An 18,602-nucleotide genomic window follows, 5' to 3' on the forward strand; every position below is an offset into this window, starting at 1 on the left:
ATGGGCTAGGTAAATGATCTTTGTGGCAGTGTTCTGAAAACATCTTTTAGGGTATAGCTGCTATGTGATCTTCTGAGTGTAGCCCTGGCTCTAATAAAACACCAGGAATGGGAATCTGAGTCACGTGTAGCAGCTGAAGTCTCTCAACCTAGAGTACAGATATTGCCTTTGACAACTCTTCTAGTTGATTTTTCCCAACCCACTGACATCAATTTGAGCTTGACTGAATTAAGACTCAGCCAGCTTGCCATCATCAATTGTACAATTTCATAACGAGACTTCATTCTCTAGGTATTTTGTAGTGGCTGATTGAGATGGCTTTTTTTTTCTGTGTCATGTCAGAGTGATGGTGAAGAGTAATCTTGTCACAGCAGAGGTTTGAAAGGTATCCCTTGTCATATTACTTAATTTATTTTGACCAAGATAACATGACTATATTTAAATATTTTAGCCCAGATGAGCCAATGACAAGCTTACAGCTGAAAGTATCAGCTTCCCTGAAACAAGCACTAGATAAACTGAAACTGTCATCAGAGAATGAAGAAGAAAAAAAAGGTAAGAATCTGTAACAACAAAATGGGATGCCAAAGACACACTTCTTGCCATATCCTTAGATAAATGGTAGAATGTCTCACGTGCCAGTGTTTCAGAATTAATGACTTTACAAAGGTATTCAAGAACCACATATTCCAGCACATTAGTTCCACAGAAGGCAGCAATTAAATTGAAACTGACACCAGGAGAGAAACATGTTTCCCTAAGCAGTTTATTCAAACCGTCAATGGTGTGTATTGCATACGCCTTACTTCTTACTTCAGGAAGTTAGGTATTTGTTATCCCTGGCATATTTTTCCAAACAGTTTCAATGGAAAAACTGTTTTCACTCGGAACAATAGACATTTCAGGTAATTGAAAATAGATAGACCCAGATAATCAAGATTGGATGTCTTTTTCTAAATGATATTTTCTAGGAGTTGTTTTGGGGGAGTTCTATGGCTCTATGTTATAGGGGAGTTCAGATTAGGTGGTCACAATGCTCATTTTTGGCCTTGGAATCTAGGAATTACATTTGTATGGTCTCTTCGTAGATGTTCCCATATTGTTTACACCAGAACTAAAGCCCTCTTTCCAAGGGAAATGTCCCTGGCTTTCCAAAGAAAAAAAAATATTCATAGAGGTTCTAGTTGTCAAGATAACATCTCCTAGGACTGCTATCTTGGCTGTTTTAAAAATCTATCACAATTAAATCATTGCATAATAACTCCAAAGTGGATGTATGCAATATATAATGTAAAGAAGAAAGTCCTTTAATTTTTCAACAAAAACTATTAATTTAAAAACTGGAGAGTTTTAAACTCTGAGATAGCCCTGTATGAAGTAATTGTATTTCTAATATGGTAGCACTCTATATAAAACAGTAACAGTTTTCAGAAAGAGGAGTTCGTATTAAGGCACCTGCCTGTGGGAGGTTTTTGTTTTCCCGCACCGAAAGTATTGAGCAGTCATCAGCTCCCAATAACCTCCAGAACTGCTTGTGTAATTCCTCCCTGAACATTCCAGCATGCAAGGCAAGTGCATCCTCTTCTGTGCTCCCTTATGTGGTGCACAATGCTTCCCTCAGCACACCAGCTCAGTGTGCAGATATAGAAGTGTATTGGGGTCATGGTCCTGTCTGATCGCTGATCGCATTAGGGAACGTATAGGAAGTAGTTTCTGTATGTAATTCTGACAGGCCTTTGTGTAGTGTGCAGAAAGTGAGGGATGCTATTTGTACTCTTTCACCTACCACCTATGGATGTATGGAAGGATCTGTCAGAATCTAGACCTGAAGTAAATTAATTATTTGATATTTATAAAATGACATTTTTATATTTATGGTAAGGATATCTTTATGCCTTAATTTTACAGAAGAAGACAGTGATGAGATCAAAGTTGGGACGTCTTGTAAAAATGGAGGCTGTTTGAAGGTAAATAACTGTTTGTTTTATTCCTTCTGTTTACAGTCTACCTATAGAATCCTAAGAACATGAACAAGTCAGTATTTTAAAACGCATTACAAAGTAATTCAGAGTCCAAACAAGGTCCACAAGTCTTAATAAATAGATACACCTTTCAACGTATTCAAAAGGTCAAAATGTAGGTTCTTTTGGACCAATGAGTTAGTAATCCCAACAGTTGAGGCCCATCACTGAGATTTCTGGGCCCCAAATTAAAAACATAGGAGTTTGTCAGTCTGAGCGTCTCTGATACTTTAGTCCAGCAGTTTAAAAATTAGGTTGAGTGAGGTGATACCAAACAATGAAAGGCTTTATTGATAAATATTTCGAATTTCTTCTGGCAACTGGTGAAGTTCTCCTGCAGTCTATGCAGTACCTGCTAATCAAACAATCTTTGCTACCTACCTCAGAACACTGAGTAAGGAAGCAACCACATTTTACACTTCAACCATAAAACCGTTCTTCCAGTACCACCTAAATTGTCTCAGGATGTATCTACACTGCAATTAGAAACCTGCATCTGGCCTATGCCAACTGACTTGGACTCAGGTTTAGGGGCAGTTTAACTACAATAAAGACATTTGGGCTTGGTCTGGAACCCAACCTCTAGGACCCTGTGAGGTCCCAGAGTTCAGAATGCAGTCTGAGAAAGAATGTCTACACCGTAATTAAACAGCCCCTTCCCCTGAATTCCATGAGGCCAATTCAGCTGGCATGGGCCAGCTGCAGGTGTCTTTAATTGCAGTGTAGATGTGCCCTCACTTTTCCCTGGACAACCTTCCATTGAACAGGAGGGATGCAAACTAAAAATCTGTAACAACCACAGGGTCTGAAGGCTTCTTCGTTCTTTATCAATGAGGCTCTCCTGGTGAGGGTAGTGTTTGCACATGAGGTTGTGACCCTCTCTGTGGACTGCAGTGGTCCTGTCAATTGCATTGTGAGGGACTGATACTACAATTAATAGATCCTTGTGTTGCTAAACACCTGGCAGTACATTGGGCCGCTTCCTTTTATGATACTTCATAATGGTGACATTTTACTGAGTGAAGGACCTCAATTTAAACTTGCAGTTTTTTAAATAATACTCCATATATATTACTACTTCACCTGTGTGTGTGTGTGTGTGTGTGTACATGTGCACACTTGGTTCACTTGTGAAAAATGTGAAAACAGAGTTCAATAGTTCTGGACTTCTCTTTAAGAAGAGGTTAAACTAGCCTTTGAGTACTAATACCGATAGTATCCCAATATCTCACAGAGTCAATATAAAGGATACTTTTAAAGTGGATGGGGGGAGGCACTTTTTGTGAAGATTGAATGAATGTGTCTCTTTGAGTTTATATTGCAGCATAGAGGAAGAAAGAGCCCTTTTTTGGTTTGTTTCAAATGTATTGGTCAGTGTTAGCAATCAGTTTTGCTAATTGTTCTGTTCTAATAGTTTTGTTATTTTGTACTTCCTGAAAAGAGAGAAATCCATTTTTAAAAAAAATGTTGTGTTTCACCAGACATTTCAAGGACCACAGAGCACAGAAGAAATATGTATATACCATTCTGGAGTACCTATATTCCACGAAGGGTTAGTATTATGCAATTAATAGAATTTGCTTCCATAAATTCTCATAAGCACTCTTTCTAAATACATATGCAGTTGGTTATTTTTAAAAGGAAAGGTGTTTACACTGTTAAAACTCTTAATAGTGCTCAATGTTCCTAAATATTTGACTTGTGTATGTATTATGGCTGAAGTTAAGATTTTTGTTGTGGTTATTTTTAGTGAAAGTCAGGGACGGGTCACAGGCAATAAAGAAGAAAAAATGTAAGCCCGTGACCTGTCCCTGACTTTTACTAAAAAAAAAAAAATCCTGACAAAATAGGGATCTCTGGGGTCCACCTGCTGCCTGTGAGCTCCAGGGTTCTTCTGTGATGGCTGGGAGCTGAAGCAGAAAATGTAAGAAGTCTCTGGAAATCATGTATTCTGTGACTTCCATGACCTCTGTGACATAATTTTAGCCTCAATTATGGCTTGTTAAATTATTGTCTTTTGAAATTCCTTCAAAGGATGAAGTATTGGAGCTGTTGTAAGAGAAAAACTTCTGATTTTAATACATTCTTATCTCAAGAAGGCTGTACAACGGGAACACATGTGTGGACTAAAAAGGATGCTGTAAGTAGTACTAACTTTGCCATTGGCAATTGGTTACTTAACTTCCCAGTAAGTATGGTGTTGGGCTGAATTCAAGCTTTAGTTAAACAAAGACTAATAATTCTCCTACCTCCAGAATTATACAATTTTCTCTAATATGTGTTGATGAGTGTTGGGAGCATTTAATGAGATTAATAATGGAGCCACAACTAATCTGAGTAAAATACTGTACCTATCTGTATACAACCACACCTTTTATTGAAGACTATATTGTGAAATAACATAAAATAAAATAAACCCACTGTTTGTATGCATTGTCATATTTTCACATTTCTAAACAATTCTGTAAGGCTTTTTAGGTGATAGACTTTGCAACCCAGCACTTATAAATGTTACACATATGCTAACAAAGAGCCCCAAAAATTTGCACAGAAAAACATCTTCCTAAAACTAGGACTAGAATACATTTAAATAGACTAAAATAATCTTGCCTGCCAAAATCTCATTCACACTGGAGAAGACACAGAAATAGTGAGTGTTCTAGGGCTGAGACTGGTGGGAATATTACTTTTCTATCCTCTCCAAACACCATTCTTACACTGGGTTTTTCTTTGTTCTAAAGCATAGTGCATTGCTTGATTTGATTATTTGTATGATAGGACACAGAATGTTCTTTTTGCTTATAGCTGTTCCATAGCAGAGCTGGGAATAAACCAGACAGGTTAGTATAGACTTGTATTTTCCTTTGTTTTACTTATGGTAATATATGAAGAAGTTGTGTGAGGATGCTACAAAACTAGAGTGGTGTTACACTGAAACAATGTAGCCGAGCACTTTCAAATATAGAAATACTATCCAGTCATGTTCTGCTCTTAGATGTTTATACCCAACTCCATTCTCAATATCTTCTCTGCTCCTGACCTGCAAAATGAGATCCATACAGCAAATGTAGCATTGTTAAAAGGAAGAAAAGAGGTGTACCTAGGTGCTATCTCTTCCCTTAGTCACATGTTTCTCCCCAAGCCCGTTTAATCTCTTGAAAACACAGAATTTTTGTCAGTTCTCTGTCACTTCCTGATTGTAGCTGTATTCCTTAATTTTTCTTGGAAGTAGAAAAATGAGGATAAAAGGACTTGAGTGCGTGTGCAAGGAGGGTGGAGGAATCCCTTTAAAAGGAAGAAGTTAAACCTCGTTTTTTAGTTGTAGCAACTTTGCAGTAAAATAGTTGGCTCCTAGCCCAGTGAGGCTAGTAGCAAAATCATGTGTTTCACGGTAGTCTGTATTCCCAGCTGGCTGGTCTCTGTTGTGGGAAGGTGGCTGAAATCCTGTCACTAATGCTTTCATACGGCCTAGCAACTGCCTCACCGGGCCAACCACAGTATATTAGCTGTACTAGATGCTCTAGTTCAAGGTAGCTAGGTTGCGATCCAATGGTCTGCAGTAGTGTGCTCAAATTTCTTTCCTCGTTCTTCCAGCAAAGTTTGAGTACCATTACCTGGGACTCTAGCATCCTCTTTCTCTTCTTTAACTTCACTCTCCCACAAAACAAGAAAGACGGGCCCCTGGGAAAACCTTGGTTTGTTTCCCACATGGTACCTCTTTCCACATTCCATATCTCCCTGGGTAACTCTGTTTTTATTTCTTTAGCAAAGGAGTTGGGAGTCTTGTCTAGAACAGAAAGTACCAAATTCAGGGAGCCCAGAGATTTTTTGTTTTTGTTTTTTCTGTCATGCCATTGAATGGATTTAGTCTTTCCTCCTTCCTGGATATTCCTTTTTTTAGTGTGTGGCTTTCCTCCTTTCTTCCCTTGTCCCATTCTCTGTACTCTTCACACTGGAGGCCACTGTGGAGTGTTCTGTGACATATTTGTTGCGGCAGTAATGTGAAGCCCTCTCTCCAGTGCCCTTTTACTGCCCAGTTCAAGTTTAGACAACAGGCTGCCCAGTCAATTACTGAGAGATTTTTCTCATTCCCACTATACTTCCTTCAAGCATTAGAAAGGGTATGAATCTGAGCATCTGATCTTGCACAATTGGTACTTCATAGATGGTATGAAAAATTACCCTTCAGCTGGCCTCTGCAAATTCCCAGTCTAGGAGATATGCCAATAGTATAGCTGGAACTGGTGGAGCTTTCTAGTAGTAGTGCCCATTGGAATGCTCTTGTGTCTCTTTGCCCTGACTGTACGGCTCTAACCTAGAGGGTGGGGCTATAAAAGGTTCAAGTTTGTAAGCTATAAGAAAGTTTTAATTCAGGGGTCAGCAGCCTTTCAGAAGTGGTGTGCCGAGTCTTCATTTATTCACTCTAATTTAAGGTTTCATGTGCCAGTAATACATTTTAATGTTTAGAAAGTCTCTTTCTATAATATATAACTAAAGTATTGTATGTAAGGTAAATAAGGTTTTTAAAATGTTTAAGAAGCTTCATCTAAAATTAAATTAAAATGCAGAGCCACCTGGATGGGTGGCCAGGACCCAGGCACTGAGAGTGCCGCTAAAAATCAGCTCGCGTGCTGCAGGTTGCCTACCCCTGTTTTAATTCATGTCACTTCTGTTTTGCTGGATGGGATGCCTCCCTAATGTTATAGGATGGAGATTCTTGACAAGGAAAAGCTATATACTAGGATAGTTTTCCTTCATCTGTCATACCTTCTGCCTCTATTCTATTATCCTTGCTTTTGTATATATATCTTTATATCTCTAATATTATTAAGTTTTGGGTTTGCTTGTCAAATGATGGAGTTAAGAAGTGACTCCTTGCTAAAGAGAGAGATGTTTCTGCACTGAGATGTTTTTACTGGCATCTTTCTGCACTGAGATGTTTTTACTTTTGCCTAGAAGGTAAATCTGTAATCCTTTCTGTATGGAATCTTGATCTGTAGGATGGGAGAGGGCCCTCAAACACTTACCATTATGGAATTTTTCCTTAACATTAGTAGGGTTCCTGCACACACATCTAAATGCAGAATTTAATCCTGTACTAGTTATATTTATTCTCCATTAAAATGTTGTCCTACATGACAATTTTCAGAGCAATTTTTAAAAATGTATCCTGAATGTAGAGTTCCAATACAGTCCTTTTCCAAAATACACCTTTGTTTTGTAGGGGAAAAAAGTAGTTCCATGTAGGCATGATTGGCATCAAACTGGAGGTGAAGTGACTATTTCAATATATGCGAAAAATTCACTTCCTGAACTTAGCCATGTCGAAGCAAATAGCACAATGGTGAGTGTGTTTGTTTTATTTTAAATAAATATTTCCTGTTTTCTCTAAACTTGATGTTTAAATATAGCAAAATATAAATCGCTTGGATGTACTCTTGTGCATAAATATTAAAACACAATCTTTTTGCACTTTTGAGGAAACACAAGTAAAATGCTGTAACAATAGTCTTCTGTGGGAGACAATTCTTTTTGACAGTTTCAGTCTTGGTAGACTTGCAGGTTCCTAAGCATTTTGTGCCTTCTTGTTCCTTTAGACAAACTTCTTAAATTTAAATCTTTACAAAACTTGTTTTAAAAGTTTACATAATTTTATTACCAAATATTTTCTAAATTTTTATTCTAGGTTTTTAAAAGTAAGCAGACTCTCTCTTATGATATGTAGCTTCACAGATACTGCGCTATGGCACAGATTTTTACAATGAAATATTCTAATTTGTGATTCCATAAATACACATTTTGGAAAATTGTATTGCCTAATACCGGCATCGTCACTGATACCTTCTTCTACAGGTACATGTTGCCACACATGGCCCTGATCCTCCATCAGGATCCATTTGCACAGACCTCTGTTTGTGTGGAGTCCTGGTGACTTCAGTGATGTAGGGTTAGGGTCCTAATCTCATACTTTTTATTTTACATTTTAGTCACTTGACATTAATAAATCTCTTCTGTATTTTTTCTCATTTAGCTAAATATCCATATTATTTTTGAAGGAGATAAAGAATTTGATCGCAATGTGAAATTGTGGGGAGTAAGTATAATAACCTTGAATGTTTTGTTAAGACTTTTTTATTCAGTTTCACCCTCAGCCAAAGCTTTTCTCAGAATAGAGTAGTTTTATTTTTTCTAAAACTACCACACTTCTACAGGTCTGGATTAACAAAAGAAGTTCATTTGTGCAGGATTTACCAGTCTAAGCATAATTGCAATATGAGTATTGCAGAAAATGTCTAGGACCAGACCTTTCCAAGTATAGTTGCATATAATTGCATATGCCAAACTTGTGCGTGCATACAGTAGCATGCATATTCTACATTCATATGCATGCCAGTTTCTCTCTTCACAGCTAAGAGGAGGGATACTTAATAGATGGGCGACAGGTCAGATCTGGACTTCCAGATCCTTTTGAATGGTTTGCTTTAAAAAAAAAAAAAAAGAGAGAGAAAATATTATCATTATTGGAGTTTGAACTTTGGCTATACCTTGACCAAGAAATTTGGACCTTGAGAAAAAATAATTGATTATCCTGGCTTAGTGTAGGAAAGGGCTGAGGCTGCGCAACTTTCCCCGGAACCCAGAGGCAACTGCACTTTAAAAGCTGATCTCTCCCTCCAGTGGACCGCTTCCTGGGGGCCTCGGGGGCAACTGTGTTTTATAGATTTACTCCATTTTTTTAATTTTGCAAATATTTGGGAGTGGAACAGTCCTACGTAAATTCCATCCTATACTGTTGCCAGAGCCAAACATTTGGAGACTACAAAACTCCCATAATGCATGCTGAGCATGTAGTAATTGTTTACATATTTCCAGCAGCCTTATTCCTAAATTTAAGTGAAAGATACTTGTTCTGTTCCAGGTAATTGATGTGAAGAGGAGTTATGTAAACATGACAGCTACGAAGATTGAGCTCACTATGAGGAAAGCAGAGCCCATGTTATGGGCAAGCCTTGAACTACCAATACCTGAAACACAGCAAAAACAAAATGAAGATATTACAGATCAAGAATAAATCCTAAAGATATACCGACTGTTTCCTGATTGTGAAAGTGGTGACTTGCTACTGTAATGCATTTCCTTTTAAGACTATTTTATATAAGATCACTTTTTACAATACATCTTGCATTCCAGATCAGGGAAAGCACTCCATTATGTAAAAATCTAGTGCTTTCCCTGATCTGGCATGCAAGATGTATTGTAAATTTATTGGAGCTTAGTCCACACTGTGCATTAACATTTCAAGCGCCGTATTTGGACTGGAGCTACCGGAGTAATCAATGTGAGACTACATACGGTTTGCTATCTATCTTACTGTAATAAGGATACAAGTTATGAGTCTGTGGAATGATTAGCATGATTCCTGTGGTCTAAAATAAACAAATTTGATATTCAAATATCAGTAATAAATCCAGAAAGAAAGTAGATGCTGCTCAGATTCTTTCCTTTTGTCTTGTGAAAGTAACAATAATGGCTGCCTATTCCACTTCTGCAGTGGTGAGGTCACTAGTTTTTGAAGGGCTCAGGTAGTTACTAGCTTTTTCACCATCTTGTTGTCTGGACCTGCTCTGAGCAGTTTTAGATTACACTTGGTAAAAGCACTGGTGCACTATCAACACTAGTACTGTTACCAGTAAAAGTGCAACCTTAGAAGACTTGCTCAAAAATTCTGTTATAACTGGAGCCAAGGAGGGGAGGAGTTCATGAAAATTTTCCCCCGCTACCACCCCCATTTTGATTTCTAAATTTTAAATAATTCTAAAACAAAAGGAAATGGAGCAAGGTAGTGGGTTTGATAGCTTAGCCTCCCAGCTCTGGAAACCTGCACATTAGAGACCATCTCAAAACCACTAAGCCAGTTAATGTAAGGAATTTTCCAAGATCTCTAACATTTGTTAGCTACCACCTAAAAATGCTCACAGTTGTTCATCTGTCTCAAAGAGGGTAAATCTTGATGCAGGAGAGCATAGTGTGGATAGTATTTGATGTGTTGACTGATCTGTGTAAGGATGATTAATGTTTCCATGCAGTATGCCTAAATCTAGCTATTGAGGGTTATTGTCTTTCTCTCAGTATTAAATTCACTAAAGGAAAAGTTTTAAAAGAAAAACTAAAAAGTAACAAGCCTCATAATGATATACCCAGTTTCATGTAAACACAACTGGATTATCCTTATTTAAAAAAAAAATAGATGGTTATTTAAATGTTTTTATTTTAAATTCTTTTGGTTAGTACTTCCAGAAGAAAACTAACAGTATATTTTTGTTTTCAGTTCAAAGGTAGAGACCTTGCTGCCAAAATCCTGGGATATTGTGAAAATATGTGACTGAGCTCTAGGCCATAGCTGATGCTGAAATTGCATCTATAAAAGTAAGTTTGGGGCTGTAATTAAAAAACAAAACAAAACCAAAAAAAACCTCCTCTCTAGCTATGTAGATCACTATTCATATCACTGTGTTTATAGGTCAGTTTCTATCTAACTAAAACTTACCATAGAAGACTTTAAAGCCCCAGTCCACTTTATAGACTCGGTCTATACACTGGAGTTGGAAGATAATGTACCAAGGGTCTTGGACAGGATTGTACTTGGTGTGGCTAGTCTCTCCTGATCCCACAACTACACTTCATGTGGGTGTGTCAACTCAAGCTAGAAACTAGACCTTCCAGCTCCAGGATAGACATACCCTCTCTTATGCAGGGACATAAGCAATTCACAATGCTTGTGATATCTTGATGCATAGTCATTTTTCCATCCTGACAGACCTGGAATGGGAAGCCAAAAGAATTTTTATAGTTGGCAAGATGGAAATTTGTAGTGGGTATATGTATATAACAGTGAATATGAGAAACATCTTTGAAAGCTTAAGAAGAAAGGTAGTTTAACTAATCTTTAGGGTCTTTTACCTGTGTAGACTTGAGTTCAGGGTTCTGTCTACAGCAATACTTAGACATAACTAATACTGAAAAATGGGTAGGAAATATAGAATAATGCATATATATTTACAGAGAAACTGATTTAGTGTTTGAGGTTGGGACTTTCAAAGGGACTGATAAAGTTAGTTGCTCAACTTTGAAAACTCCAGCTCTAGGTGCTACACAAAACTATACAGTTAAAACAAGGCACAGATAAAAAGTTAATGTAATACCATGTAAAATGCCTTAAAGTAGTAGGGTCCAGGATTTCAAAAGTATATACATGAAAATACATCTGTATTCTTTGCATGTGGAAACTTATAAGAGCTCATCAGGCATTGTGTGTACACACAAGTGCATGCTTTTCTAAGTCTAATATTGTGGCATTACTTACTTCACTGGAGGGAGTATTCCAGAGACCCAAACAATAGAGGCAAGTATACAAATATGCTAGCCATTCCTTTACAACTCTACCATCTTCATTGCTTTATGTGTTAGGAATAGCAGTTGCTTCAAGACACAAGCAGAACTCTGAACTTGGATACAACAGGGACGAGCACTGTGTAACTACAAAAATAAAATTCTGGTTTTGAGTGGCGAGTCAATCTGTGTATATCTGTAATATAGTCTTACACACACTGTTAATTTTCTAAATCTTGAACTGAATACCTGGGATTTTTTTTTTTTTTTAAATCTTTGCAGCTCACTGCAGTATCGTTAGTTGATGCATCATGTAAAATCCATTTTAGGGAGCTTGTGTCAGCTAATAAAAGACAGAACTGAGCCAAACTCCCACTGATTGGAGTGCAGAATTTGAGTCTAAGCAATTATCCTCTTCACCCCAACCATGTTTATACTATGTTCTGGTAATATGCAGAATAAGTTGGTGATAGCTAATGGCTTGAGGGAAATGCTAGTAAATATTCCACCTCTGCTCCCCTTATGCACTCAGCCTGATAATTAGATGCTGAAACACAACTAAGAGGACAGTCAGGCATTACTTCTTGTGTTCCATGTCTTTAAGAGAAAATTATAGATACTTCAGAGCTCGATAATGACAAAATCAAAACTTTCCCATCAGTGTAATAGGAATAAATTAGTTTTTTTTTTTTAATATTTCTGTTTAAGAAAGTTCAAACAGTTTCTTCTCTTAAAATTAAGACTTCTATATATAATCATAGCTTTGCACTGGCCATAAAATGGTTTTAAGAATAAATGGGCCAAATTCTCAGATGGCATAAATTGGCGTAAATCCATTGACTTCCATGGAATTACACCAGTTTACAACATCTGAAAATATAGCTTTTTTTCTGTTCCTCTGCGTGTTCACCTAGCAGCATACTATTGAGCTATATCATCTTTGAGAATTAGAAAATTTTGAACAAACCTTGCCAGTGTCCAGAAACTATCTTTACAATACTGCAGATAGGTTGTGTCTTCGAGAAATAAAAAGATTTTGATCTGATGGTTACCATTTTTAGGGGGACTCTATTAGTATGACACTGAACTCTGTCAGCAAATAGGAAGGGAAGGTGAATCAAGGTTATAATTACTACACTAAACTGTTAGATACTTCAGAAATCTGTATTTAGAAGGGGTGGAAAAAGGCTTTTAGAAGAGGTTATAGAGGAATTTTCTAATAGATATTTTTATCATTAAATTATAATGAAATTGTAAATATCTGCATAAAGTAAACCATAATCAGCTTGGTCTGAATGATTCCTGGCAGTCAAGATTGCCATGTCTCATAGCTTCATTGTTACCTTTAACATGTTGGTTTGCCTGCTACAATCTGTGGAAATTAGTTTTATATTTTTATATTACACAGAACTCTTACAAAACTATATCGTATTTATTGTATAGTCTTAAACATGGCATGAGAATTGATAAATACTGTAGCTGTTAAATTCATTGTTTATTTTCCATATTACTACCACAAATTGCACTTATCCACATTCAGAAAAATTATTTTACCTTAATGAAGTACTCTAGGTGTCTGGAACACTGTTTTAGGGTGGTAAATATTTTGCCATTACAAAAAAACATGTGCATTACTATTTTGTCCATGTTTTCTTCTGCATGGGTGTCTGATTTGTCCTATTCATGTAGCTTGGTTATGTGAACCTTTTCTTGGCATGCTCATGTCATCATGCTCTAGTTTTGAATAAATTCTTACTATTGGCTGGTTATACTTTTCTGTTTCTGGTTACTTCTGTATCAAGGGAGAACTTTCTTTGGCTCTGCTGTACAGTGTCACAATACAGCATTTCTTAGGTACTCAGTTCTGTTTCTACAGTGTGTTTCAGTATGAAGACTATCTCCTGTGTTGGAGTGTTTTTCTACCTGATTTTTTTTCTTAAACCACCAAAGTAAGCAGTATTTTTCAAATTGACTGCTGCTACCAGCTTTTCAGTATGGGGAGTTTAGATGGAACTTGAGGCAAGTGGTCTCTCAGTCCAGCACCAATTTTTTAGAGTTGTAGACAATGAGGAATCAATATATGGGCTCTTTCCAAGCAGACTGAAAGTACCCTTGCTATGATGCTGGCTCTGATTGGAACACTATCAGTACAAGATTCTACCATTTGGCCTTTTGACAGCACCTCAGATTTTTTTTCCAAAATGCTCACAGTAGTGGTGAGACACCTCCACAAACAGGGAATGACAGTGTTTCCCTATTTGGATGATAGCCTGTTATAAAACACCCACCCAGGCAGATGTCATGGACACTACACACACAATTACCCTCTTCTCATGGTTGCAACTACAACTCAAAGTACAAAAATCAACAGTGACGTGCAGAAACTGGACTTCATCAGAGTGCATCTCACTGCCACCGATCAGATTCCTCACCCTAGTCAAACTGACCTCCACCATACAGAACAGCCCACATAGCATGGGCCTGCCTCCAACTATTAGGCCACTAGGCGGCAACCACATTTGTGGTGCGACGTGCATTTTCACATGTGCAGCCTTCAGGCCTGGTTAAGAATTGTCTACATACCACACAAACAGCCTAAACCAGGGATTGGCAACCTTTGCACACAGATGGCCAACATAAGCACCCTGGTGGGCCGAGTCAGTTTGTTTACCTGCTGCATCCGCAGGTTTGGCCATTCGCGGCTCCCACTGGCCATGGTTCACTACTCCAGGCCAATGGGGGTGGTGGGAAGCAGCATCCAGCACATCCCTTGGCCCACACTGCTTCCCACAGTCCCCATTGGCCTGTAGCAGCGAACCATGGCCAATGGGACCCATGATCGGTCAAACCTACAGATGCAGGCTGGTACCCTGGCGAGCCGTGTGCATAAACAAATGCCTTGTAATGCTGCTGAAGTCAAAGACTCACAATGCTGCCTGAAGTAACCGAACAATGTGTGCGTGGGAGTCCCTTTCACACAAACTCCACCTTCAATAATTTGCACAACCGATGCCTCCTTCAGAGACTGGAGGGCTCACCTGCATCATCACACAATTCAGGGCAAGCAGTCTCCCACCAAGAACTGTTGCACATAAATCTCCTGGAACTGCATGCAGTTAGCAATGGATGCTTGCTCTTTCTTGCATTGAACAAAAACAGCACTGTATGAGTAATGACAGACAACATTGCCTGCATGTTTTATATAAACTTAACAGGAAGGAACCAGGTTGCACTTCCTATGTACCGGAATCATTAAACTATGGAACTGGTGGGTCTGGCACAATGTCAGCATTTCAGCCTTTTATCTTCCACAATGTCAAAACACCTCAGTGGATATGGCACTCCCCTCAACACCAACTGCAGCTGATGAACCCATCACATCTGTTTGGGTAGTGCCTTGCTTCGTTCCTCAAAAACTGGGAACAAATAATATCCAACCAATGGGTCCAGGAAATTGTCTGCAAATGATATTTCATCAACTTCACTGCCTTCCTCCTCCTCCCTACCAACACCCTTCCCTGTCCCTCTTCAAGGACCCTTTTCATGAGAGTTTGTTACCACAAGAAATAGCTCTCCTCCATCTAGGAGCCATAGAACTGGTACCTCAGCATCTATGAGGCAAAGGTTTCTACTCTCGTTATTTCTGGTAGACAATAAAAAGGGAGGCTGGAGACCCATACTGGACCTCAGAGCACTGAAGAAGTTTGTCAAAGCTCAAAAATTCAGGATGGTCACACTAGCAGTGATCATTCCATCTTTGGAGCCAGGAGATTGGGTTTTGGCCCTTGACCTCCAGGATGCCTATTTCCACATATCAATCAGACCGTCCCACAGACAATTTCTCAGATTTACCCTGGGTCACACCCATTACCAATACAGAATACTCCCCTTTGGCCGCCCAGTGACACAGAGTATTCTCTAAGGTCCTCTCCATAGTGATGGCACATCTGCCTTCCCAGGGGCTCATAAGCTACCCCATCTGGACAATTGTCTCCTCAGAGCCCGCTCATTCAGCGAGGCCCACCGGGTTACCCAAACCTCTGCAGACTTGTTCATAGAACTGGGTCTACAGATCAACATTCAAAAATCAATGTTCAGCCCGTATGGTGCTTAGAGTTCATAGGGGCCAACATCAATTTGTTACAGGCAAAGGTGCTCCTTCCACAACACAGATTCCACACCCTGGCCATGCTCATAGACACAGTACAAATCAGCCCCCAAATATCAGCCAGACACTGCCTCCATCTTCTGAGGCATATGATGGTGGGCACATCCGTGAAACCTTGGATTGGATGAATGGACTATCAGGTGGATGGAAAGCTGGCCAGATTGTTGGGCTCAATGGGTAGAGATCAACGGCTCAATGGCTAGTTGGCAGCCAGTATCAAGCAGAGTGCCACAGGGGTCGGTCCTGGGGCCAGTTTTGTTCAACATCTTTATTAATGATCTGGATGATGGGATTAATTGCACCCTCAGCAAGTTCACAGATGACACTAAGATGGGGGAGAGGTAGATATGCTGGAGGATAGAGATAGGGTCCAGAGTAACCTAGACAAATTGGAGGATTGGGCCAAAAGAAATCTGATGAGGTTCAACAAGGACAAGTGCAGAGTCCTGCACTTAGGAAGGAAGAATCCCATGCACTGCTATAGGCTGGGGACCGACTAAGCAACCGTTCTRCAGAAAAGGACCTGGGGATTAGGGATGAGAAGCTGGATATGAGCCAGCAGTGTGCCCTTGTTGCCAAGAAGGCTAATGGCATATTAGGCTGTATTAGTAGGATCATTGCCAGCAGATCGAGGGAAGTGATTATTCCCCTCTATTCAGCACTGGTGAGGCCACATGTGGAGTATTGCATCCAGTTTTGGTCCCCCACTACAGGAGGGATGTAGACAAATTGGATAGAGTCCAGTGGAGGGCAACGACAACAATTAGGGGTCTGGGGCACATGACATACGAAGAAAGGCTGAGGGAACTGGTGTTATTTATTCTTCAGAAGAGAAGAGTGAGGGGGGATTTGATAGCAGCCTTCAACTACCTGAAGGGGGGTTCCAAAGAGGGTGGAGCTTGGCTGTTCTCAGTGGTGCCAGATGACAGAACAAGAAGCAATGATCTCCAGTTGCAGTGGGGGAGGTCTAGGTTGGATATTAGGAAACACTATTTCGCTAGGAGGGTGGTGAAGCACTGGAATGGGTTACCTAAGGAGGTGGTAGAATCTCCATTCTAGAGGTTTTTAAGGCCCAGCTTGACAAAACCTTGGCTGGGATGAGTTAGTTGGTGTTGGTCCTGCTTTGAGCAGGGGGTTAGACTAGATGACCTCCTGAGGTTTCTTCCAACCCTAATATTCTATGATTCTGACACAAGGTGCCTCCAGATGTGGTTCAGCTCAGTCTCGAGGCCGAACAGAGACAGACTAGACAAACCTCTATCACTGCCCACCAAAGTCAAACGCTCCCTGAGCTGCTGGAAAGACGCAGTCAGAGTCTGCACCGGGATTCCTTTCTCACTAGCTTCTCCATCGTTACCTCTTACCAGCAATTTATCCCTCATAGGATGGGGTGCATGTTTTAATAACCTTATAACACAATGCAAGTGGCCATACATGGAGATGTCTCTTCACATCAACCTCCTCGAACTCCTAGTGGTCAAGAATGCCTGTGCACACCTCCTTCCACTAATCAAGGGTACACAAACACATGCACACCATTCTTGACAGATGACATAGCGTGTATGTACAATATAAATTGACAGGGAGGCACCAGATCTGCCTTTTGCACAGCAGCACTAAAGCTGTGAAACTGGTGCATTTCCCACAACGTCACAGTATCAGCAACCTACCTTTCAGGTATACAAAACTCGATAGTGAACAGTCTTAGTCACAAGTTCCATTTGTGATCATGTGGGGAGGTAAACAATAGTGCTTTGTGACCTATTTAGGTGGTGGGGGACACCGCCAGACCTGTTTGCCACTTACCTGAACAAGAAATGTCGATGCTACTGCTCCAGGGCAGGAGTAGGACAACACTCCTTGGGGGGTGCTCTCTTTCTTCCATGGTTGTGGGCGGCAAGTTCTATGGGCCCTGCACCCCCTCCCTCCACACCCCCTCCTGTCCCCAAACTCCCTCCTGGAGCCTGCACCCCCACTCCCTCCCCACATACCCTTTCCCATCCCTGCCTGCAACCCCTCCCTCTGCACCCCCTCTGACCCCCAAACTCTATCCCAGAGCCTGCATGCCCAGCCCCTCCCCCAGCCCAGAGCCTGCACCTCCACCTCCTTCCCACACACTCCCTCCTGCCACCAAACTCCCTCCCAGAGAGTACACCCAAACTCACTCCCAGAGCCTGCACCCTTCATCCCCTCCTACACCCCCATCCCTTGCCCCAGCCCAGAGCCTATACCCAAACTCTGCTCCACAGCCTGCACTCCCTCCCTCCACACCCCCTCCCGTCTCCAAACTCCCTCCCAAAGCATGCACCCCTCACCCCCTTCTGCACACCCACACCCAACCCCTAGCCGAGCCTGGAGCCTGCACCCAGCACCCAAACTCCATCCCAGATCCTGCACCCCCACCCCCTCTCCTGCCCCTAAACACTCTCCCAGAACCTGCACCCCAGCCCTCCGCACTCTCTCCCAGAACCTGCACTCAAACTCTCTCCCAGACCCTGCACTCCTCACCCTCTCCTGTACTCCCACCTCCTGCCCCAACCTGCACCCATACTCCATCCCAGAGCCTGCACCTCAGACTCCTTCCCAGAGCCCAACCTCTCACCCATCCTGCATCCCAATCCCCTACCCCAGCCCAGAACATACACCCCAGACCTCCTCCCCCCACCTAAATTCCCTCCCAGAGCCTTAGGCAGGTGGGGGGTAGAGTTTGGGGGGTGGGAGTTTGGGGACGGAGGTGGGCTGGCTCTGGGCATTCTGGGCACTATGAAAATTTCTACAAACCTGTTACTTCTGTCCATGGGACAGGGACCTTTTCCCCCGTACTATCAAAAGTCCTATTGAAAATGAAAAGAGAGAGCAAATGTCATATTGATTGCTCCCACCTGGCTGAGACAGACTTTGTATCCTTACCTGTCACAGCTGGCAACGTGCCTGCCAATCTCTCTCCCACCCACTCCATACCTCCTATCACAGAACAAAGGACACATTCTCCATTCCAATTTGCAGATATCCCAACTCAGGGC

The 18,602-nt window shown here is 40.8% G+C and overlaps 1 protein-coding gene across 1 annotated transcript; it reads left to right on the forward strand.

Annotated features, from left to right (window-relative positions):
• The first annotated feature begins 6 nt into the window (after nt 1-6).
• CHORDC1 (cysteine and histidine rich domain containing 1) lies at nt 7-13,180 on the forward strand. Its single transcript, XM_032768728.1, has 7 exons — nt 7-555; nt 1,909-1,967; nt 3,503-3,573; nt 4,056-4,161; nt 7,246-7,365; nt 8,053-8,115; nt 8,941-13,180. The coding sequence occupies exons 1-7, from the start codon at nt 429-431 to the stop codon at nt 9,091-9,093; spliced, it is 699 nt and encodes a 232-aa protein (XP_032624619.1). The 5' UTR covers nt 7-428; the 3' UTR covers nt 9,094-13,180.
• The last annotated feature ends 5,422 nt before the right edge of the window (nt 13,181-18,602 follow it).

This window comes from Chelonoidis abingdonii, chromosome 1, assembly GCF_003597395.2.
Source record: "Chelonoidis abingdonii isolate Lonesome George chromosome 1, CheloAbing_2.0, whole genome shotgun sequence".
Taxonomy (NCBI): Eukaryota; Metazoa; Chordata; order Testudines; family Testudinidae; genus Chelonoidis; species Chelonoidis abingdonii.

Excerpts from the sequence above, each read along its gene's own strand:
- CHORDC1 (XM_032768728.1), top strand. The coding sequence starts at position 429 with ATGACTATATTTAAATATTTTAGCCCAGATGAGCCAATGACAAGCTTA. Across the intron at positions 556-1,908 it reads GAATGAAGAAGAAAAAAAAG|AAGAAGACAGTGATGAGATC; the intron begins GTAAGAATCTGT and ends TTAATTTTACAG. Across the intron at positions 4,162-7,245 it reads TGTGGACTAAAAAGGATGCT|GGGAAAAAAGTAGTTCCATG; the intron begins GTAAGTAGTACT and ends TTTGTTTTGTAG.